Below are 25,253 nucleotides of genomic sequence, written 5' to 3' on the forward strand. Positions count from 1 at the left end.
ATGCCAAACAAGCTTTTAATAGATCATCAGCTAAGTGTGAACTCTTGAAAGAACCTTTAAAGTGAATTATTAAATCATTAATATGTTTCCATTAAAAAGGCTCTTCTTTTTTTTAACTCTTGACTGGTTCATCACTGTGAAACCCCTCACTGATTTCAAGATAAAAATAACAAGCAATAAATTATGAAGAAATTAAGTGAGGTTTTCTAAGAAATTACATTTATGCTTAAAAGAAGAGACACTGACAAAATGTGCCCTCTACATATTTGAGCTTAAAGATTTTATATTGGGAATTTTATTCAAATGGCTTCTTGAACCAGAAAAATTTTTTATTTTGAATGATTGAAGTTTGGTGGACCTGATGAAGAAGGAGGAGAACATATGAAGTGTTCAGATGCAAAAACCTGTAAATGCCGTCTGATGTGTTCTCCTAAAATGAGCATTTTTTACAGCCTCCTATGTTTATGTTCAGTTATATTACTTGAAAGTCAATGAAAAGAACTTATTTGTTACTATAAAATTAAAATTACTGAGCCTACATACAAGTCTGAGAAAAAAAAAAAAATTTTAGATGAAAATATCAGATGGCTATTAGAGGTTTTTGTATCTAAACTCTTCAAATTTAAATGCACAACAAAATCTGCAATACTTCACAACTTCTGTTCAGAAAGAGTGGTGGTACAGTAACTAAAATGTGCGAGCATTGCTATGATATTTCTGTGGTTAGATTAGAACTTTAGCTTGCTTATTCTCTAAGAGAGAGAGGTCGATTTGTGGCATTATGGGAAAGGATCTCTCAAACAGGCACACAAGGGAGAAGGGTCTGGATGCAGACCTGGTGCAGTGCAATCTTAGCTGCTTTCAATGCTTTTTATTGGGCTTAGCTAACCACACCCCTAACCCTACCCATCACAGTGACGTCACTCACTCCATTGAGTGCATCGTGTCTGATCTCGCATCGCTGAGTGATGCAATCTCAGCTTGCATCATAAAGACTGCATCCAAATACTATTGACACAAGGTGGTTTTGGGAAAAAGAGCTCCGAGTTCAGAGTTGCAGAGAGTAAAGTGATCCTGCATCAACAGCACCCTCTAGTGTTTATTAAACAGAACTCCTTTCTTTAAGTGTAAACACATACTTTCTAACATTTTTGCTTTCTATACTCTAAATCTAAATACAGGGACTTTATTGCAACAATTAATGATTGACTAAATAAAACGCAAGCAATATTTGTTGACCACACTCCTAATGCACCTATCTAAACAAAACCAAAATGATTTTTAACCACAAGAGAGCGCAAATGTCGTATCTTATTCTCATCCACAAACATGTTTGCACATAAATTCAGTGTATACATGTTTGTTTGCATGTTGCACGGTTGACTTTGATCAACACATTCACTTTAACCTCCCACCATATATGCAGAGCATGGATTAAGATAACGCATACATGTATATGATAATAATGTATACGTCTTTTTATGTGGGCTACATCTATCACAACTGTATCCCCCAGACCTGTGTTTGTAAAAGCATATACGTGGTAAAAGCATACATGCTTATATGCAGAATGTGTGGAGTAAATGAGTGTGATTTAACAGGCAGGCTTTTGAAGGGTTAAACTGGCCCACTCTCCAAGAAGAAATCAAGCAAATCGAGAGCAGTTGTGTGGGTGAGCTGGTGAACGGGGTAAACACTGCTTCTGAATGGAGAAGATTTTTTTACGTCTCCTCACTCTTCTCAATGTCTAGAGCTCCTATAGACCTAGATATAGGTTGTCACTTGGCAACACAAGAAAGCGTGTATTTGTGTGCTCAGATGCATGTTTTACTGCTCTTCCGGTGCTCTGCATGAAACACCATCATACACAGTGAAATCTTTTGGGCCTGTTATTTTAAAAACCAACTTGATCCTAATAATGCTTTCTGTCCAAAATAATACGTACAACTACAGAATAAAAATGAGGCTAGACAGATAAAACAATAGAATTATAGATATAAAAAAACAGACAGATAGATAGATAGATAGATAGATAGACAGAAAGACAGACAGACAGACAGATGGACAGACAGACAGACAGACAGACAGACAGACATACAGACAGAAGGACGGACAGACGGATAAATAACAAATCAAATGACACCTCATTTATGCAAATTGGACCTACTGTTCAAAAGATACAGCCCTTTGAGTCTGGACCAATCAGATCCAATATTCAAATGAGGGTGAAACATAAAGAGGGTGAAACTCGTATTAACACACTAACCTATATGCATAGACCCTCAAACCTTCATTCTAACCCTAAACCCTGACCCAACCTAGCCCCAACCAACCCCTGACCCTAACCCCAACCAAACCCTTAACCTAACACTAACTCATGTACATTATCTGGAATAACTGCACAGACATGATTCAATAAAGAAGACTGACAATTTGGATGGATGGATGGATGGATGGATGGATGGATAGATGGATAGATCAGGGTAATTAGTCAAGTTATTGTATAATGATGGTCTGTTCTGGAGACCAATGAAAAAATATATATTGCTTATAGGAGATAATTAGTGACCTTAAAATTAATTAAAAAAATATTTATTTAAAACTGCTTTTATTACTGCCAAAATAAAACAAATAAGACTTTATCCAGAAGAAAAAAATATTATCAGACATACTGTGAACATTCATTTACTCTGTTAAACATCATAGATAATAACACAGAGAAAACCGCAGTTTAGCGCCCCCTGTTATGTTTGAAACGGCTAACGTCATTGCACATTTTAGCCAGTTCGAACACAGACCATTATCACCCTAGGTACACTAGAGGGCGCCTCTTCATCTACATATCTACAGGTACGTAGCTTGAATGTTGACGTATGGATTGATCCTTCCGGTTACCGATTCAGTTGAGAAAATAATATCTAATGTTTGTACTTTCTGCAATATAAATGAAGAGATTTTATTTCATTTATTTTATTGGTTGCACCCAGGGTAAACATCTCTGGTATAACATTATCTTTATTTATTTAAACGTGATTTCAAGTTGTATATATATATATATATATATATATATATATATATATATATATATATATATATATATATATGTATGTATATATATATATATATATATATATATATATATGTATATATATATATATATATATATATATATATATATATATATATATATATATATATATATATATGTGTGTGTGTGTGTGTGTGTGTGTGTGTGTGTGTGTGTGTGTGTGTGTGTGTATGTATTTCTCGAGTCTGCTCTCGATTTTGTTGTACATTTTTTTGTGTTACACTGAAAATTTCTTTACTCAAAAATAAGTTACAAAAACAATTCCTATATTTATTATTTTCAAATAATCTTCTATTGAAAATCCCAATAAATTACAAAATATAATTATTGTAAAATCTCTATGGGGCAATCACAACATAACAATACTGAATGAAACCATTATGCTGACACTAACTATAACGATGCCATCAATTTATTTCTTATAGGTGGGAAATAAAAATAACTGGTATGTGTAAAGACACGATAGATGGATAGATAGATAGATAGATAGATAGATAGATAGATAGATAGATAGATAGATAGATAGATAGATAGATAGATAGATAGATAGATAGATAGATAGATAGATAGATAGATAGATAGATAGATAGATAGATAGACGGACAGACAGACAGACAGATAGACAGACGGACAGACACACAAATAGATAAATCTGGGTGGTAAGTGTGTTTATTGACCTGTGACAGAAGCTCCTGTAAATGAGGTAAAGTTTGGCACAATCATAAGCCTCCTCTCTCTCCAGCAGTCATGGTATTACATTAAGCCTGGCCAAAGCCTGTGAGGATTTTGCGCCTTCACAGTCTCTGGTCTGCCGTTACCTGACTGCGCTCCAGCTCACCGGCGACATGGCCGTCAACAGATCCCGCTCGTATGTTGGTAAGTCACGACAAACCCTGTCCGCAGATAATTGGCTATACACAGTTTGACAGCGCTTTAAAAAACTCCTCCAGACATTAGTTACACTGGAAATAAAGGATTGGATTTGCTGCATTTGTTTAAGTGGTTGCAAACAATTTATATGTGCTGAATGTAGTAATGCTTAATTGTTTGTTCAAATTCAGCCCATATAAAATGTTTGCAACCACTTACCTTAAAAAGAGAATGAGTAAATCCAATAAATCATTTTTTTTCAGTGCATGATGTGCTCCGTCTGGAAAACAATGTGCAGTTGACAACAATGAAAACACTTGTATGGGCTATATTAGGTTGAAGAATATTTTTATAAATAGATAATAGTTTATCAATGATATTTAGTTAGATTTTTATGACATTCAGATAATTGTATACTATTTAGTTTTTCATTTAAGTATAGCAGTTGCTTTAATTAATAAAAATATGCGTGTTCTCTATCATTAAATCTTGGTTTTGCCTTTTTAGGTCTCTTTTTAAGACATGTATGGATATTTTTAGCTATTAAATGTGCTGTTGACAACAATGAAAACACTTGAATGGGGTTTACTAAGTTGAATATTATTTTATAAGTCAACATTTGTTTTTCAATGACATTTAGTTGTATTTTTAATATGTTTTCTTTACATTCAGAAAATTGTATACTACTTAATTTTGCATTAAAGTATAGCAATTGCTTTGATTAAATTAAATATGTGTGTTCTCTATCATTAAATCTTATTTTGCCTTTTAAGTCTCTTTTTAAGACTTGTACGGATATTTTTAGCTATTAAATGTGCTGTTGACAAAGGTGTAAACACTTGTATGGGCTATATTAAGTTGAAGAATGTTTTTTATAGATGGATAATAGTTTATCAATGATATTTAGTTACATTTTTATGACATTCAGATAATTGTATACTATTTCGTTTTTAATTAAAGCAATTGCTTTAATTAATTAAAATGTGTGTTCTCTATCATTAAATCTTGGTTTTGCCTTTTTAAGTCTCTTTTTAAGACTTGTACGAATATTTTTAGCTATTAAATGTGCTGTTGACAGAAGTGAAAACACTTGTATGGGCTATATTAAGTTGAAGATTGTTTAATAGGTCAACATTTGTTTAAGTTGCATTTTTATTACGTTTTCTTTGCATTCATGTACAGTTGAAACCAGAAGTTTACATTCACTGTATAAAATGCACATAACCATTTAAAAAAAAAAGTCAGATGTTAATGTGACTAAACCTTTTCTCTTTTAGGTAAGTTATGATTATCAAGTAGCAGAATAATGAGAGAGATTTTTTTGAGAAATTGTTATAACTTTTCTTGAAAGTCAAGTTTACATACAATAAGATTATTCTGCCTCTGAAAAAGCGTAGATAATGGTTTTGAAAGTTTCTGATTGGCTAATTGACAACATTTGAGTCAATTGGAGGCACAGCTGTAGAATAGTATTGAAGGAAAACCTCAAACACACTGCTTCCTTGTGTGACAACATGGGAAAATCAACAAGCCAGAATCAGCAAAAAAGCCAGATTACAATAAGCTAAATTACACTGGGAAAAAGACAAATTTTTGGAGACATGTCCTGTGCTCTGATGGTGCTAAGATTGAACTGTTACATTTGGAGGACAAAGGGGAAAGCTTACAAGACTAGGAAAACCCTCCCAACTGTGAAGTATGGGGGCGGCAGCATCATGTTGTGGGGCTGTTTTGCTGCAGGAGGGACTGGTCCACTTCACAGCATAGATGGCATCATTAAGAAGGAACATTATGTAGAAATACTGAAGCAACATCTCAAGACATCAGCCAGGAAATTAAACTTAGCCACAAATGGGTCTTCCAAACAGACCATGACCCTAAGCATACTGCCAAATTAGTTAAAATGTGCTTTAAGGACAATAGAGTGAATATTTTGGAGTGGCCATCACAAAGCCCTGATCTCAATCCTATAGAAAATTTGTGGGCAGAGTTGAAAAAGCTTGTGCGAGCAAGGCAGCCTACAAATCTGACTCGGTTAGGAGGAATGGGCCAAAATTCCTTCAAACTATTGTGAGAAGCTTGAGGAAGGACACCCAAAACATTTGATAAAAGTTATACAGTTTAAAAGCAAAGCTAAAAAAAAATACCAAGGAAATGTGTGTAAACTTTGACTGTCTAGAAATTAATATTTTTTTAATTCTCCCTTTTAAAAAGGGTTATGTTCCTTTTTTTTAGAGGGTATGTAAACTTCTAGTTTAAACTGTATTTGTATACTACTTAGTTTTGCATTAAATAATAGCAATTACTTTGATTAATTAAAAATCAGTTTGTTCTCTATCATTACAAGACTTTTATGGACATTTTTAGCTATTAAATGTGCTGTTGACAACAGTGAAAACACTTGTACAAGCTATACTTGAATACATAATATAAGTTGAAGAATGTTTTTATAGATGAAAAATAGTTTATCGATGACATTCAATTACATTTTCATTACGTTTCTTTATATTCAGATAATTGTACTCTATTTAGTTTTGCGTTAAAGAATAGCAATTGCTTTGATTATTTTTATATAAGTTCATTTGTTCACACTTTATGTTGATGGTGCGTTCGTTGATTTTAAGTTACCTACATGCATTTAAGTTATCTACATGCCAACTAATTCTCATTAAATTATACGTAGACTGTTAGGTTAGGGTTAGTGTAAGTTAACATGTACTTGCAAAGTTTCTTAAAGTCAGTTAAATGTGTAGCAGCAGTATCAACAAATATTAAGCAGACAGTCTAATATTCAACTCAACTATCAAAATAAAGTGTAACCGTTAATTCTCTTTCAATAAACGCTGGAATTGCCTTTTTAAGTCTCCTTAAAGAAATGTATTGATATTTTTAAACTAATAAATCTTTGCCATCAACAGGGATGGATGATCTGCATGTTCTGAATGGAGTCAGCACTGCTTTGAGCGAGTCCTCATCAGTTTGCAGTGATTTAAGGGATATTTCTGAGATTGAAGTCATGAACTCCATCAGTTGCACCTTTGATGACTCGGTTGACTTCATTGAGGAGTCTTTGCACCACGTGAGTAACCTTGATGACTCATGTGGTAAATAAATTCAGTCTTTAAGTGTTATAGGCTTGACTCCAAAAATTATTTTAGCTGTTTAAACTGCTTATTTAAAATGAGCTGAATCAACCCAATTCTTGAGTTTTTTTTTTGGGGGGGGGACTTCATTGTTTTATGTTCATTCCAACTAAATTTGCAAAAACAATGAAGTTAGCTTAATGGATTTGTGTTGGAACTACATGAAGGAATTGTGTGGAACCCAGCATTTTATACAGTATTTCTAACCACCCTTTGCATGTCGCTGATACACCAAGGCATCATGTGCAATGGCAAAATTTGAGGTATTACAATATAATTAATTAATGAAATGTATGCACATTTTGAAGCTAGAGAGAAATTATCTTGAATAAACTAATAAATTTACACCAGGATGGCAGAGGATAAAGTTGCAGAACCTACAAAACAATTGCTTTTCTTCAGGGAAGTGAAAAAATTTAAATGTCGTATTAACAGCGGGGGGACAAAAATATTTAATAAATACATTTAATAATTAATTTATTAAATGTGTCTGAGCTATGAAATATGATTGAACACTTTAAATGTTAAACCAAATAAAATATGATAGAAATGAAATTCTAGTGAAATTGTTTTAAATGTAAAGGGAAAATTCCAATGTAACGCTTCAATTGTTATCAAAATAATAGAATGGGATGTTCCCCTAACTTTGACACAACTAAGAAAAGCATTCTTATTATACAATTGTGTTTTAAATGGTGAGAAATCAATTGTGACAATCCTATAATGTTTGTAAGTTGAAAGAATGGAATATTTTTGTAACATTCACACAACCAAAACACATTTCTTAAAATTAGGTAAAACTGGGTTTTCAGAATGTTGAGGGGACATTCAAATGTGAAATTATCATAACGTTTTTCGAATATTTCTCTCACAACCAAAAAGAAACATTCTGGTTGAAAAACTATTGCTGCATTCCAGTGTACGTTCTATCTGTTCTAAACTGTATTCGAAAAATAACGTTTGTGTTCCAAATCGTAGTTTAAACGGGTATTCCAAATTAAAAGGGAATTCCAAAATGTTACCCGCGTGGTCTATTTTCGGTAGACAAATCAAAGTGCGGTTGCGCGAAGTCCACGATTAAACGGAGAGGCTAGTTAAAGATGTGTAACAGATTATTGCTATCATTAATCTAGTTGAAAACATGTTATCCGCGTTATATTTAATCTGCAACAATATTATTAACGTCTTAAAAACATGCTATTTGCCTGAAAGACTCGCAACTCGCTGTTTCATCTCCAATACACGAAATGTGGAGGATGTGACAAGATGATTGACAGGAAATATTATGATAAAGCTTGCCCACTCTTCTGTTACACACGCGAAAGTATGCCCTTTTCAATTTACAAAAATAGTACAACCCTTTGGGGCATATGAAATGATAGCTAATGTATTCATAAATATATGTAAACATTTGTAATATTAATGCTTGAAAATAATTTGTGAACAAATGACCATTTTTTGTGCAATATTTCGAACTACGTGTTGTTCATATGACATTTACGTGAAATCCTAACATGGACTTGTTTGCCATAATTTATATCACATTTCCATATGAATGTTGAGAAAATGTTGAGAGAAAATTAATATGCAACATCTCATAACTATGGAATGAATATTAAAACATATTAGTTTAATAAAATCAGATTATTACATATATTTCTGTTGTCTTTTGAGCCAGTCTTACATATTTTTTATGCCTTAAACCTTCTGATATGCTTCGACTATTGTTTAACAACAACAACAACAACAACGTATTTACTCCATCAATAACATTTTTTCTTCATACACTTCGCATTCGGCGGGCATTTAGCCGCACTAAACCGTATATATGAAGCTCATACCATATGTTTTTCGTCCAAATACAATTTAAACGGATGTGCGCGTAATTTTTTTTTCTCTACAGGTCTTTTCAACCTGTTGGCGGCTCCATTTTTACGCACGCGCGCGAGCCCCTTTGGCGCGTAATGATGCGCTCTGGCGCTTGGAGACGCGCAGGTATTCCTCCAGGGACAATTAGTCAGGGACAAACCAGAAGTTTCTGTGGAGATGCGTTCTGTTGTGCATGAAGCACATCTTCGCGCTTCCCAGTCGCCGGTGCCAAAATCAGACAGACGGATGGATTTCGTGCGTCGCGAGATCGATGGATAAACAGAGAGAAAGATGGATGGTGGCGACTCTGTAGGGTGACAACAGAAAACGGGCATGTCACCAGAAACGGGCGCAATATTCGGGGAAACACGCTTGCGGTTTCATTTTGTCTTTGTGTTTTAGAGTGACAACATGTTGCAGACGAGTGGCAACAAGATCCACGTGAGTATGATCTTCATCTCTCTACTAAAAGAATAGCAATACGCAAACAGCTCTAGAGGCAGTAACCCAGAAATAAATGGCATCAGCGGATAGTGTCTATTGCCAATCTAAATTGAAGAGTATATTGAGAGCAGCCAAATTAAGAAGCAATAGTCTGACCTACATCTATCCTCACCATACTCCCTCCCTCCCCCCTTTCTCCTGTGTTGAATTTGATATCCACACACACTGCTGATGAACACTGAGCCCGGGTACATTGTATTCTCCTCTCACCTGTTCAGGTGGCCAATAACATGATGGACATGGACCAGGACCCTCGCAAGCGGCTCTACTTTGCTGACGGCCGAAGGAAAGTGGACTATGTGCTGGTGTTCCACTACCGAAAGCGTTCCTCCATCAGGGGGTCTCCTAGTCAGCACAGACTGTCCATCATCTCCAATGGAAGTTATCATTTAGGAGTGGAGGAAAAAGACCCAGAAGGAGGGAAAGAGGAGCCTGCGGAGGTGGTGGTTGATGTTGGACCACCGGACCCTGCCGAAGGGGAGAAAATCATGATCCGGGAAGAGTTTGAGGGCAGTTTAAAGGACGCAGGGCTGGAAATTGAACGTGATAAAGAGGTGAGTGGAAGCTTAATTGATTTATATGTGGCTTTGCTGGTGTGTAACTTTTAGAACGCTAAAGAAATGATTCTATTTAGTGCGTGTGTCATTCTTAGAACGTTCTTAAACATTCTAAATATTCTTGGAACATTCTTGCAGCTTGAAAAAAAGGGTTAAATTACATGGGTTTGAGCTTAAAACAACAACAAATATCATAAACAGAAATTCAAGATGATTCCATTTGCAGGTATTTTACGTTTTTTAACACTTAAAGTCAATTTTTTCAGACTAAACAGCTTAAGTAATACATTTTAGAATCAAATTAATTTAAAAATATATCATTTTAGTGCATAAGAAAGATAAAAAGATAAAATTAGTGCATAAGAAATCTTTTTTTTTCTGTAAATGAATTAAGAACCACATCTGGTGTTGATTTAACAGAAAGCTGCCACTCTAAATCAACCGAGCTGTGCCTTGACACAAACAATAACTGTCATGATCTTCAGGAATCTGCACCAAAATAAATGACATTCAAAAAGGTCGTTCACATAGTAATTATGAGCCACTACTACGCAGCCTAGTACTGGATAGAGTTACCATTTCTCAGGGCATCCGACCAATTTGGGAATCATCCATGTATCATTGCTTTGTTATGTAAGCCATTACTCCTAAAGACGGCCCATTGTGGAGTAATCGGACTGTATTTGTTTGTATTATTAATGGTCTCAAATGAACACTTCTTCATCTGTTATTAGCGAGCTTATCCTTCTCTGGGGAATCAGATAAACCTTCTTAGTCTTTGTGTAAAAAAGCAATGTGTTTGTGCCTTTGTGAGTGTTTTATACTGCGGGTCTTCATTTGTAGGGTGATTAGTCGGCGAATGCTTGTGGTGTGAAGCCAAGTAAGATTATCAGGCTGGTAATAGTAGTGATTGTCTACTCTCTCTCGCAGAAGAGCTGCCTTTGACAGCACACTGAGAGCAAATTTCGGCCCTAAATTTAACAGTTTGCCATTTGTAATTGTTGCAAATGATAGATGCCCCCATTTTAGATCATCGAGAGTTGTTTTTTAAATGTTTTTGGCATCTGAAAAGCACCAAAACAAACTGTAATACTGCTTTAAATGTGGGACGTGTGATGTGTCTTATTAAATTTGTCAATTTTTTTATAAGCAAAATACATCTAGTCTATTATTCATTCATCGTGATCTACAGGAGACACCCAGTAAAGTGTCATTCAGTGTAAAAAATATCCAGTATGTCATGCATATTAATAACCAGACATTTTTTAAGTACTTGAATGATCCAAAAAAAATGTGTTAGCGGAAAAATTTAATCTTTATGCTCTGCTGATGTCTGTTGAAAGACATTCAGATTGTAAGGATTCAGTTTAATTCATTTAAAATTATTAAATGATTACAAATATTATTATATGTATTAATAAGAACAGGTAAGAATAAATGTGTCGGTTTCATTTTCCCATAAATATCCAAAAACAAATTAAGGAACATTATTTCACACATATTTTGACTTTTTATCTTTAAAAACACTTAGTTGAAGCAATAAAGCAGACCATTTAGTTGCATTAAATATGGTTTCCATGTACTTAAAATCTAATGTAATTTGATTCAGACACCAAAAATAGAACACATCATCTTTGACATAAATATTTCTATTTTTAATTATGCATAAGGCTTTACAACATTGCTGCATAAACCCTTTAACTGCCAATTGTAGCTTATGTGCAAAGGTTATCATTTAAGCAAACTCATTTAAGGTGTCAGTAACTCAAATTACCTGCTTAAATATGTTTTGTTTTACTTAGTGAAAGCTAGGTTTTACCATATTGGCAAAAAATATTGAGTTTAATTAATTCAAAATCATTTAAAAATTTTTTTCATTTAAATTTTAAATATAATTAATATGTTTTATTTTTATTAATATGAACATGCCAGAATAAACATATGGTTTAATTTTTAACATAAATATACAAAAATATATTATGGAACATTATTTCACACATATTTTGACTTTTTATCCCTTAAAAAACTTATTGAAGCAATAAAATAGACAATTTAGTTGCATTAAATGTGGTTTCCATATAAAATATAATTTAATTTGATTCAGATACTAAAAATAGAACACTTTGACATAAATATTTCTATTTTTAATCATGCATAAGGCTTTACAACATTGCTGCATAAACCCTTTAAATGGCAATTGTAACTTATGTGCATAGATTATCATTAAAGCAAACTCAAAACTATTTTAGAGAGGTGTCAGTAACTCAGATTACCTGCTCAAAAATGTTTTTTTTTTTATAGTGACAGCTAGTTAATTAAAAATCATTTAATTATATATATATATATATATATATATATATATATATATATATATATATATATATATATATATATATATATATATATATATATATATATATAAATATTTAACATGTTTTATATTTATTAATAAGAAGAGGCCAGAATAAATGTGTTGGTTTAATTTTTACATAAATATACAAAAATAAATTATGGAACATTATTTCACACATATTTTGACTTTTTATCCCTAAAAAACTTAATTGAAGCAATAAAATAGATAATTTAGTTGCATTAAATATGGTTTCCATGTATATAAAATCTAACCTAATTTGATTCAGACACCGAAAAAATATAACATATAATTTTTCGCATAAATATTTCTATTTTTAATCATGCATAAGGCTTTACAACATTGCTGCATAAACTCTTTAACTGGCAATTGTACCTTATGTGCATAGGTTATCATTAAAGCAAACTCAAAATTACCTTAGAGAGGTGTCAGTAACTCAAATTACCTGCTCAAAAATGTTTTGTTTTTCTTAGTGAAAGCTAGGTTTTTACCATTTGCCAAACAATATTGAGTTTAATTAATTCAAAATCATTTAATTATTTAAAATATATGTGATATGTTTTATTTTTATTAATATGAACAGGCCAGAATAAACATATTGGTTTCATTTTTATATAAATATGCAAAATAAATTAGGGAACATTAGTTTTATCGTTAAAAACCTTATTTGAAGCAATAAAATAGATGATTTTGTTTTATTAAATGTGGTCTCAATGTATATAAATTAAATGTAATGGGATTCAGACACCAAAAATATAGCACATATCATCTTTGACACATAAATATATCAACAACATTGCTGCATAAACCCTTTAACTGGCATCAAAACTTTTTTGGTTGACCTTATGTGCACAGGTTATCATTAAAGCAAACTCTAAACTGGTATATAGAGGTGTGAGTAACTCAAATTACCTGCTCAAAAATGTTTTGTATTTCTTATAGTGAAAGCTAAAGGGTTAAACATTGTGTTGTGCATCCTAATTTCCCCATGTGAAGCCAAGTACGATGGCAAGCATTGTCACGATGACTTTCATAATCGTCCTCATTATCATGATCACAGAATACACAGCATCCTCCTCCTGCTTAGTGTGATCATCTTCATTACAAAGCGTTTTGCCCTTAGCGGTTGTTTCAAGGTGTGTTTTGTGACCGCCTGAACACGGATTGTGGGTCAAGTCACACTTAAGAACAACGTATCACTTCTTATCTCTTCACATTACTGCTGTTTACTGTGGCTTTGGAGGACACACGGTCTCAAATAACTTCACGTGTTGTACAACAGGCTAGTTTTATGTCTGAGTTACAGTATGTGAAGGACTCACTTTAATGGAGGGAAGTATATGCAATGCTCAAGGGATATCAGGTTTCAAGGGCAGCGTTAGCCATGTTTGTTGCTCCTAAAAACCCTAAAGATGGAAAACACTGGCTTTGTGTGGATGCAAAAAGAAATGCAAGTCTAAAAACAACTAAACCGGATAGTACACTGTAAAAAATACTGTAAATTTTACAGTATTACTGGTGCACTGTACAAGTGCACTGTAAATTAACAATTACAACTGTGCTGTAGTTTTACAGAACAGTTTTAATGGTTAATTTACTGTGTGCTTGTAAATTTTGCCAGTAATACTGTAAAAACTGCCAGTAATACTGTAAACATTGCCAGTAATACTGTAGAATTTACAAGTGCACTGTAAATTAACAATTACAATTGTGCTGTCGTTTTATATCACAGTTGTAATTGGTAATTTACTGCGCGCTTGTAAATTCTGCCAGTAATACCATAAAATTGCCAGCAATACTGTAAAAAATGCCAGCAATATTGTAAAAATTACTAGTAATACTGTAAAATTTACTAGCGCACTGTAAATTAACAAATACAATTGTGCTGTAGTTTTATATCACAATTGAAATTGTTAATTTATTGTGCGGTTGTAAAATTTGCCAGTAAATTCCCCCAAAATTGCCAGTAATAGCATAAAAATTGCCGGTAATACTGTAAAAATTGTCAGTAATACTGTAAAATGTACAAGCGCGCTGTAAATTAACAATTACAATTGTGCTGTAGTTTTACATTACAGTTGTAATTGTTAAGGTTACAATGTGCTTGTAAATTTTGCAAAGAATACCATAAAATTTGCCAGTATTACTGTAAAAATTGCCAGTAATACTGTTAATTTTACAGGCAAACTTTAAATTAACAGTTAGAGTTGTGCTGTAGTTTTACAGGACAATAGTAATTGTTAATTTACTGTGTGCTTGTAAATTTTGCCAGTAATACTGTAAAATTTACAACCATGCTGTCAATTATCAATTACAATTGTGTTGTAGCTTTATATCACAATTGTAGTTGTCAATTTACTGTGCGCTTGTAAATTTTACCAGTAATGCCATCAAATTGCCAGTAATACTGTAAAATTTTCTAGTGCACTGTAAATTAACAATTACAATTGTGCTGTAGCTTTATATCACAACAGTAATTGTTAGTTTACTGTGCGCTTGCTTGTAAATTTTGCCAGTAAAATCCCAAAAATTGCCAGTTATAGCATAAAAATTGCCGGTAATACTGTAAAATTTTACAAGCGCACTGTAAATTAACGATTACAATTGTGCTGTAGTTTTATATCACAGTTGTAGCTGTTAATTTACAATGTGCTTGTAAATTTTGCCAGTACAATAATATTGCCATTAATACTGTAAAATTTACAAGCATGCTGTAAATTAACAATTACAATTGTGCTGTCATTTTATATCACAGTTGTAATTGTTAATTTACTGTGCGCTTGTAAATTTTGCCAGTAATACCAAAAATTGGCAGTGATACTGTAAAAATTGCCAGTAATATTAAAGAAATTGCCAGTAATACTGTAAAATTTATAAGCGCACTGTAAATTAACGATTACAATTGTGCTGTAGTTTTATATCACAGTTGTAGCTGTTAATTTACAATGTGCTTGTAAATTTTGCCAGTAATACCATAAAAATTGCCATTATTACTGTAAAATTTACAAGCAAACTGTTAATTAACAATTACAATTGGCTGCAGTTTTACATCACAGTTGTAATTGTTAATTTACTGTGCGCTTGTAAATTTTGCCAGTAATACCATAAAAATTGCCATTAATACTGTAAATTTAGCCAGTAATACTGTAGAATTGATAAGCAAACTCTATATTAACAATTACAATTGTTCTGTAGTTTTACATCACAATTGTAATTATTAATTTACAATGTGCTTGTAAATTTTGCCAGTAATATTGTAAAAGTTGCCAGTAAAACTTTAAAAGTTGCCCGTAACACAGTAAAATTTACAAGCACACTGTAAATTACCAATTACAATTGTGCTGTAGCTTTACGAGACAGTTGTAATCATTAATTTACTGTGCCCTTGTAAATTTTGCCAATAATATTGAGAAATTTGCCACTAGTGCTGTTAAAATTGCCAGTAATACGCTTGTAAATTTTTCCAATAATATTAAGAAAATTGCCACTAGTACTGTAAAAATTGCCAGTAATACGCTTGTAAATTTTGCCAGTAAAACTTATTTACAGTAAAAAGTTGCTGAAAAAATTAATTTACTGTAAAATACTGTAAAAATGGCCATTAATACTGTATAATTTACAGCATTTTTTTTCAAGTGTAGATGTCATGGGATGAATCCCTTTCATGTAGTTTATCGTGATTCAATATCATTTGCACAGCTATATTCTTTTCTGCAGGGATGTCTTTAGAGGTTTAACCTGTTAATGGAGGGAATATTTGTGCATGTGGGGTTTACAGATAATTAAGTTGAAGATTAAGCTTGATTATCCACTTTAGGCGCATTATCAACATCATTGCTGCTGCCACTAACAACTTAATCACAACTGGGTTTCCATCACCCTGTTTATATACACATCACAAGATATATTAGGGATGGAAACATTTTTTTATTTATTTAAAGGCCTTAATTAGCCAAAAAGAAAGCTTCTACGCTTGCTTTAGGTGGTTTTGGACTTTACCGGAAAAAAAGTTCATGCGAATAATAGGAAATGGAAACATATTTGCCGAAAAAACTCTGACGTAATGAACATTACACCCACAAGACCCAATCAGCTGTCTCCAATATGCAGTCTTGGTTTACTGCTGGTTACTAGGATACCAATACTGCAGTCAGCAGCTCTAACAACTTGATGGAAATCACCTAAGTTGCATTTGGGATTTTTAAAAGATGCAATTCACATTGCAGACTCCAAGTCAAGTCTATATTACTATTTACTTATATGTAAATGAGAAATCTGCAAATGCTCACTCAATAGAAAAGATCTCTCCGTTTTCCCTATATAAATGAATGGGTAACTATGGTAACTGGGATTTGTTTTCTACTCATATCTACATGATATATTTAAAATGCTTTACGTGGCACAGTTGCATACATGCAGATGGCAATGCTTCACTTTCCCAATGCAACATTAATCAAAGGCTCAGACCTACTCAATGCACATCAAATTATTTTTCATTTTTCATTAAGGACAAGAAGTTTTAAAGCTTAAGATACTAGAGTTGATAGAGCATGCATGACGTGTCTGAAGTACAAGGAGAAATCCGGGGATGAGAAGGGAGCGCGACTTATTTGAGGACCGGGAGGGAGACGCGCGATTTCCGGGAGATTATCACTCGTTTTTGTGCATTATGAGTCCCGCAAATGCATAGAAACTCCCGGAAATTCCGGGAGACTTGGGATGCCTGAATATCACGATTAACAACAATAGTGAGACAGGATCCAGTCGTACATCCTTGATAAACTGTCCGACGTGCACTGCTCTCTGGAGCTCAGAGGAGCGCATGACAGTGTGTGTGTGTGTGTGGCTGTGTCTCAGTGTGGTCATGTGATGTGCGTTTTCAGCAAACGGAGGGCTGTTCAGAAATGCTACAGTAGGTAAAACACGATGTGGATCATTTTTGTTCTAAAATGGCATTTTAACACTAAGACGTATTAGTGTAAACGTAGGTGTACCTAAACGTAGTGTAAAAATGTCCCATTTACACTGTCAGGTCTTGATGCCCAATTCCGATTTGTTGCCTATATCTGATTTGTTTGCCTGTCCGTTTACACATTCTTTTAATTGTGAACCATATCCAGATCATGTGTTTACACTTGCCATACAATTTACAATGTTGTGCATGCGTAAAGGCGGGTTCTAGCATCTGCGCCACACTAGCCACCATGGAAGTAATCGTCTTGCTTTTAGCTCTGCAAAATATGCGAAGTTTGGCCATCTTTAAAATGATTAGAGGCGGAGGAGGGAAAGGGCCATCATCACTTGCACATCTGGTTTATATATGGTGTTCTCCACCTTTCCGAGGAATTTGTGGGTACGAGAGAGACCTCAAGTCTGGTCGGTGCAAATTGTGGCAACTGACCACTTTCCTCCTCCTCGTTTCCTCTGTTGTTGTTGTTTACGCCGCCAGCATCTTTTTTTTCTACGTCATTAAACCGCGGAGAAGCACCACATTGTCGCAAGTTTAATGACGCACAAAAAGGAATTCCTCAATAAATCCGATCGGCCTGTTCACATGATATTCGCATCGTCAAATATCCGATTTATATCTGGTTTATTTCCACATATGAAGGAGGCCTGAAACCCATCTCTGTATATTCGAATGCTTGTTTTTTTTGTTTTTTTTGTGTGTGTTTACAGATCTAATCTGTGTCACAAATGAGCGAAAATTGGAATTGGGTCACATTTACCTGGCAGTGTAAACAGGGCCAAAGAGAAGCATTCTGGATTCATAAATTAAAATCACTTACACCAAGAGGAATAAATGAGGAATTGGATCTTTCAGTGTTTCTTTAATGTTTTATCGTTCATTTACACTATTGTGAATCGTGGATTTTACGTGTATAATAAAACAAATAATGCATTTTTAGTGTCTTAGACCAGGGGCGGACTGGGACAAAAATTCAGCCCTGGCACTGTAGCCACATCAGCCCACATTACCACACCGACACAACCCACGCACGGACACGGACATTTACTATTTATTTTGGTGTACAGATGGTGAAATGATCTGACATATTATCTGATTTTGATTACCTCCGGGTAACCTCGAATTGGGTCGGCCCATCTTGCAATCAGGTGGCCGTCACCAATTGGGCCAAATGCTTAACATTTTTATTATTATTATTTATTTTATTTTTTTATTATCATCATCATAATATCACATCTAGCAAGACATAGAAGCTGCCTGCACGTAAGAACAATACAAATATTAAAAAAAAAAACTGACCGGCCCACATTTAAAAATTGGTCCGGCCCTTCTGGCATTTGCCAGAATTGCCAGATGGCCAGTCCGCCCGTGTCTTAGACTGTCGGAATTTCAATGTATCAGTTGATGAAGAAATGAATGATGATAATTGAAATGTTTTTCCTGTACAATGGAGATAATGCTTTTACAGGTGAAGGAAATATTTCTTGTGTTGTTAGCTAAATTGAAAAAAAAATTAGATTGTTTTTAATTATGGACCCTTTTCACAAGCCTGTTATAGCACTTTTAATGATCATCAGCAAATGAAATACTTGAAAGGTTTTAATATATATTTTTCAAAAAAGTATGAACATTCATTCATTCATTTTTTTTCGGCTTTATCCCTTTATTAATCCGGGGTCGCCACAGCGGAATGAACCGCCAACTTATCCAGCACGTTTTTACGCAGCGGATGCGCTTCCAGCTGCAACCCATCTCTGGGACACAACCATACACTCTCATACACTACGGACAATTTAGCCTACTCAATTCTCCTGTACCACATGTCTTTGGACTGTGGGAGAAACCTTACCATCCGGAGGAAACCCACGCGAAAGCAGGGAGAACATGCAAACTCCATAACATCATCGTGGAGTTTTTCTTATATTATTTGAGCAAATAAGATTGTAAAAATAAATGTTGTCCTCTTCCATTCACTATGCTCTAAGTTGAAGTCTTTTCAACTATGACGACTTCTGCCACTGAGAAACCTGGAAATGTGAAAAGGGTCTATTGAGTAGCCATCCAACTAATGATGTAATGTGATTGACTGTGGAATAAGAGGGTGGAGTGAGAAGATTGCGTCACGCTCTGAGGAAGGCATTGTGCTAAAACGTCTGTGTTTTGCATCTCCTAAGAATGTAAAATTAAGCTATATAAAGTATTTATTGTGTGATAACGATGACCTTCTGAATGATATACTAGAGAGAAGATAAGAGGTTAATACTGTGGAAGCTTCTCACCATAAAAAAAAAAACTTCGAAACTATAATTTGATTTTGGGAAAAACAACAATCTCCAGAGCATAGGTCTGAAACTCGACTCCTGGAGGGCCACAGCTCTGCACAGTTCACTTCAACTTTAATCAGACACACCTGCTCCAACTAATCAAGGTGTTCAGGATTACTAGAAACTATTAGGCAAGTGTGGGTTGGAGCTGGTTGAAACTAAACTCGGCAGATCTGCATGTGGCCCATCAGAAATTGAGTTTGGACCATTACTCTATAAGGGTGTCAAACACAGTTTCTGAAGGTCCACAGTCCGACAGAGTTCAGTTACAATCCTGCTTCAACACAAAGACAACCTGTAGGTTTCAAACAAGCCTGAAGGACACAATTAGTTTGATCAGGTGTGTTTAATTAGGGTTGGAGCTAGATTGTGCAGGGCTGTGGCACTCCTGGAAATGATTGTGAGAGTGTCACTCTAGAGTAGGGGTGTCAAACACAGTTCCTTCAGGACCACACTCCTACAGAGTTTAGTTACTATCCTGCTTCAACACAAACTTACCTGTATTTGTGTGATAAGGTGTGTTTAATCACAGTTGAAGCCAAATTGTGGAGTGTTGTAGCCCTCCACAAAGTTATTTTGAGACTATTAATGCAGAATAGGTGTGTTAAACACAGTTCCTGAAGGTCTACGGTCCTACAGAGTTTAGTTTCAACCCTGCTTCATCACAAACTTACCTGTAGGTTTCAAACAAGCCTGAAGGACTCAGTTAGTTTGATAAGGTGTGTTTAATTGCTGTTGAAGCTAAATTGTTCAGGGATGTGGTCCTCCAGGACTGGAGTTTGACACCCCTGATTTAAAAATAAAAGACAACTTAGTTTGTGATTTTTGTAAACAGGCTTAAAAAATCCATTTTAAGATGAGCATTATCTGATAATATATTGTTCATTGGTCTTTAAATATAAACAGATCAATGGTAGTGGAAGTGTTTTGACTTCTGTAACAAACTCCAATTTTTGTTGAAATTACATTTAGTCAATTAATTATTTACAATAAGTAGTCCTTAAAGAGGTAACCATTGACATTTACAGCAGGAAAAAACTATTCTATGGAAGTCAATGGTTAAATAATTTTCATAATGGTTAAATTACAGGCTAGTAGTAAATACTAATACAAGGCTTCACATGGGGAAATTCTGATGCACAACATATAGTTCAACCCTATATTTTCCACTCTGACATCCCTGTTGACCAATTTCAATGGTGAATATGAGTTCCTGACACAACTCACATTTTGAGTTTGCTTTCATGGTAACCTATGCCCAAAAGGTCTACCAAAAAGTTATGATGCATGATTAAAAACAGGATTTCTGCAGGTCAAATTTAAGACTTTTAAAGATCCTTTTGAGACCATTATGAATGAAATTTTAGACTTTTACATGGCTAAACACTAAGGATTTAGATTTTGGCCCAGTTATTTCTCTAAATAGTCTTTATATTAATGAAAAATCATGTAAAGGGATGTGTTGCTTTAGTTTTCTTTCCCTGCTTAGGGAATTTCATTAGGGGAATTTGCTGTAAACATGTCGAACAGCTGTTATGAATTTTATCTCTTTGCAATAATATATATATATATATATATATATATATATATATATATATATATATATATATATATATATATATATATATATATATATATATATATATAAAGTTTTGAGATGAATTATTGGTGATTGGGTAGCTTTATAGGAAAATTAAGACCTGTTTTAAATGATTTAAGACTAACAACACAATAATTAAGTGAATTAAGTGACTTTTTAAGGCCTAAAATTTTGTTTTTGAAATTTAAGACTTGTCAAGTACTCGCGGAAATCCTGAAAAATAGAGAAGTATTTATAGGTCAATGATAATACATTTTATTTTTGATGTCTGAATTAAATTAGATTAGTTATTATATACATCGAAATCATATTTACCGCAACTAAATTGTCTATTTTATTGCTTCAACTAAGATCTTTAAAAATAAGGGTGCTTTCACAACTGCCTTATTTAGTTCAGTTGAATTGCACTAGAGTTCGTTTTCCATCTTGGTGCGTTCGTTTGGGCAGGTGTGAATGTAGTAATTGAACTGAGGGTGCACCAAAAGTGGAGCTCATTAAAGACGTGGTCTCGGTACACTTTCAAACAAACCCTGGAGCAGATTGATTGTGGTGAGAACATAATCAGACTAAAACTGATCAAAACGCATCACAAGCCCCAAACCCAGAAAAAAGGTGTTCCCTGATTTTGATGACAGCCTTCCAAAAGGTTAGTAGTAAGCTAATGTAATGTTAATAGTTAATGCTAATAATGTTAATAATCAAAAGAAATATATTAATGCAATCCAATTTATATTGTTCAATTATAATATTTAAAAAAAAAAAAAAAAAAAATATATATATATATATATATATATATATATATATATATATATATATATATATATATATATATATATATTTATATATATATATATATATATATATATATTTATATATATATATATATATATAATTTTTTTGTCAATTAATTTTGGGCTAAAATGTATCGGTTCAGGCTCCGTTTTGGCACTGTTACCGTTTTAAAAGTATCGATTTAGCACTGGTATCAAAAAAAAAAAAAAACGATACCCAACCTTACTTAAGAGACAAATGTGACTTCAGCTCATGCCTCAGACTAGAATTTGCATCTCCAGTCTGAGCCACGAATTTTTAAGATTGCATCTGCTCAGAGATAATATTGAACCAAATGCCAAAGGCAGGGTTCAACCTGTCACGAAGAGCCGTTTCCGGTCTTTGGGAGCCCCTCAAATGTCAGTCGCAGCCGGTTTCAGTATAAATGTCTCCCACTCAGACTGTGCTCAAATCGACCTAATTGCCTTACCCTGCTGAGATGAAGTACTAATTGGAATATCTTATCCTAATTAACCTTTTCAGATCCACATGTTATTTTTAATCTTTCCTTTGTGAGTGTGTGTGTGAGGGGGCCCGAGATAAAACACCCGCGGTGGTGTTGGAACGCGGGGGATGGTGAGGATGTCCTCAGGTTTCCATCATCTCTTTCTATCTCATCCCTCTCATCACATCTCCATGTCTCTTTCAGTTTCATCTTCCTTTCTTCTTAACACATGGTTCTCTAGATGGCATGGATGACCACTGCCAGACAGATACGGTTACTGTCATCTCTGTATGGACACATTGCAGCTTCAGTGTTGGGTTTCATGGCTACAACTCGCAAAAAGAGATCATTTCCAGACCCCCCAAGTTTATGTAATATATATAGTGCCTCTTTAGGGACACTCGGATGGGCTTGTTACCAATCAGCCACTCTTTTTGACATGGATACATGCGTATTCTGGGTTATTTTCAGTTTATGTGTTTGTAGCATGCTGTTGATGACCATAGGCAATCATTTCCACAGTATGTGGCATGTTCATAATATTATTAGCCCTCTAAAGGAATATATATTTTTAAATTGTCTACAGAACAAACCATTCTTATACCATGATTTGCCTTTTTAACCTAGTTAAGCCTTTAAATGACACTTTAAGCTGAATACTGGTGTCTTGAAAAATATCTAGTCAAATATTATTTACTGTCATCGTGGCAAAGATAAAATAAATCAGTTATTAAAAATAAACTATCATGTTTAGAAATGTGTTGAAACAAATCTTCTTTCCTTTAAACAGAAATTGGGGACAAAAAATATACAGGGGGGCTGATAATTTAGCAGGGCTAACTATTTGAACTGATGTCAACTGTATATAATAAATAAACGATAATAATATAATTACTAAATACAGTTGAAGTCAGAATTATTAGCCCACCTGAATTATTAGACCGCTTGTTTATTTTTTCCCCAAAATCTGTTTAATGGAGAGCAGATTTTTTCAACTCATTTCTAATCATAATAGTTTTAATAACTCATTTTTTTATAACTGATTTATTTTATCTTTGCCATGATGACAGTAAATAATATTTGAGTACATATTTTTAAGACACTTCTATACAGCTTAAAGTGACATTTAGAAGCTTAACTAGGTTAATTAGGTTAGTTAGGCTGGTTAGGGTAATTAGGCAAGTAATTGAATAACGATGGTTTGTTCTGTAGGTTATCGAGAAAAAATATAGCTTAAAGGGGCTAATAATTTTGTCCCTAAAATGGTGTTTAAAAAATTAAAAACTGCCTTTATTCTGGTCGAAATAAAACAAATAAGACTTTTTCCAGAAGAAAAAATATTATCAGACATACTGTGAAAATGTCTTTGCTCTGTTAAACATCATTTGGAAAATATTTTAAAAAGAAGAAAAAAATTTGAAGGGGGCTAATAATTCTGACTTCAATTGTACATTTCAAATAAGTAATTAAAGAATGCACACAACTAGGTGTGTGGCTGGTGTAGCTGAATCTACCCAGCAAGCATTTTTTGTGTTCAAAAGATGTCTAATAAATGTCTAAACAAAGTCGTCTTGGCTAAAACAAGGCTAAATTTGGGCTGTCAGTGGAAATCTAATAGAATAACCCAAAACTAGACTAGTCATCAGATAAACAGACATGAATGACTACACATATAAAGTCTGTTTAATCTGTCTATTTGACAACTAGTTTCTTGGATGTCTATTAGATTTGCACTGACAACCTGGGCTTGACATCAACACCCGCCAGCCTGGCAAATGCAAGTATTTTTCAGCAGCGGCGGTTAAGACAGCCGCTCCCACTAGCCACTTTGGCTGGTTGGAAATAATTTTCAAATTGTAGTTTTCTTAAAAGCAGAGTTCGGCAATAAAGATCGCTCAATATGCGTGCAAATGTGATCTTATAATCGAAAAGCAACACAAGTGACAGAAATAACTGTGCTCGCGCGAGCAAAAGAAAGCAGATGAATACCGAATAAGAGGATGATTACTCGTGCTCACAGGTGATGTGATGCGAGCGACTGCTTACAAAGCGTGCGCGCTCCCGTTTCCTTTCATGAAGCAACCATGCCTGGAAACTCAACTAGTGCGATCCGTTTTCTTTAAAAATAGAAAAGTGATGCTTGTGCATCTACAGTCCTGCTACTTTTAAGAGCTTCGGATTTAAAAAAAAAACATATTTTTGTAAGCAGCAGCAGTTACTGCTTTCACTTTTCTTTCACCATTCTTTAAACAAATTATTAACAGGACTAAAGTTAACGTGATCCTTTCATTAGCACACACGGTATGTTTGTCACTAGCTTTCTTTTGATTATAGTTATTTTTATTATTATGGTTTAATTGTATTTTAAAGATTGCTTTAACTCCCTGTTTAGTTAACTGGTAATCTAGGACCTTTAGCCAGGACACAGTTCATGCATTGTTTTAGATGGCAATAATTACTAAAAAAAATAAATAAATTAAAAAAAAAGTTTCGTTGAATGAAAAGAGCATGTATACAGCTGTATTTTGCTTGTTTTGACACATTATTTAAAAGTTGTGGCTAGGAAATAATTATTTATTCTTGGTGTGGTCAGAGATAAATTAGGTAAATTCTTAATTTTGAGCCGTGAAAAGTTCTGTGAAATAAAAACTAGTTGCAGTGCCACACTACAACCCATTTGCT

The 25,253-nt window shown here is 33.9% G+C and overlaps 1 protein-coding gene across 4 annotated transcripts in view; it reads left to right on the plus strand.

The window, feature by feature from the left end:
• The first annotated feature begins 3,837 nt into the window (after positions 1 to 3,837).
• Positions 3,838 to 25,253, plus strand: part of ano2b (anoctamin 2b) — a 90,574-nt gene continuing 69,158 nt past the window's right edge. The window contains exons 1-4 of one of the 4 annotated variants that reach the window (XR_012401622.1): positions 3,838 to 3,964; positions 6,877 to 7,037; positions 9,373 to 9,411; positions 9,693 to 10,028. Coding sequence is in view for 3 of the 4 variants with exons in the window: in XM_009299978.5 (XP_009298253.1) it covers positions 3,934 to 3,964; positions 6,877 to 7,037; positions 9,373 to 9,411; positions 9,693 to 10,028 (567 nt within the window). In the remaining variant the exon portion in view is untranslated. 4 annotated transcript variants of the gene reach the window in all.

This window comes from Danio rerio, chromosome 4 (assembly GCF_049306965.1).
Source record: "Danio rerio strain Tuebingen ecotype United States chromosome 4, GRCz12tu, whole genome shotgun sequence".
Taxonomy (NCBI): domain Eukaryota; kingdom Metazoa; phylum Chordata; class Actinopteri; order Cypriniformes; family Danionidae; genus Danio; species Danio rerio.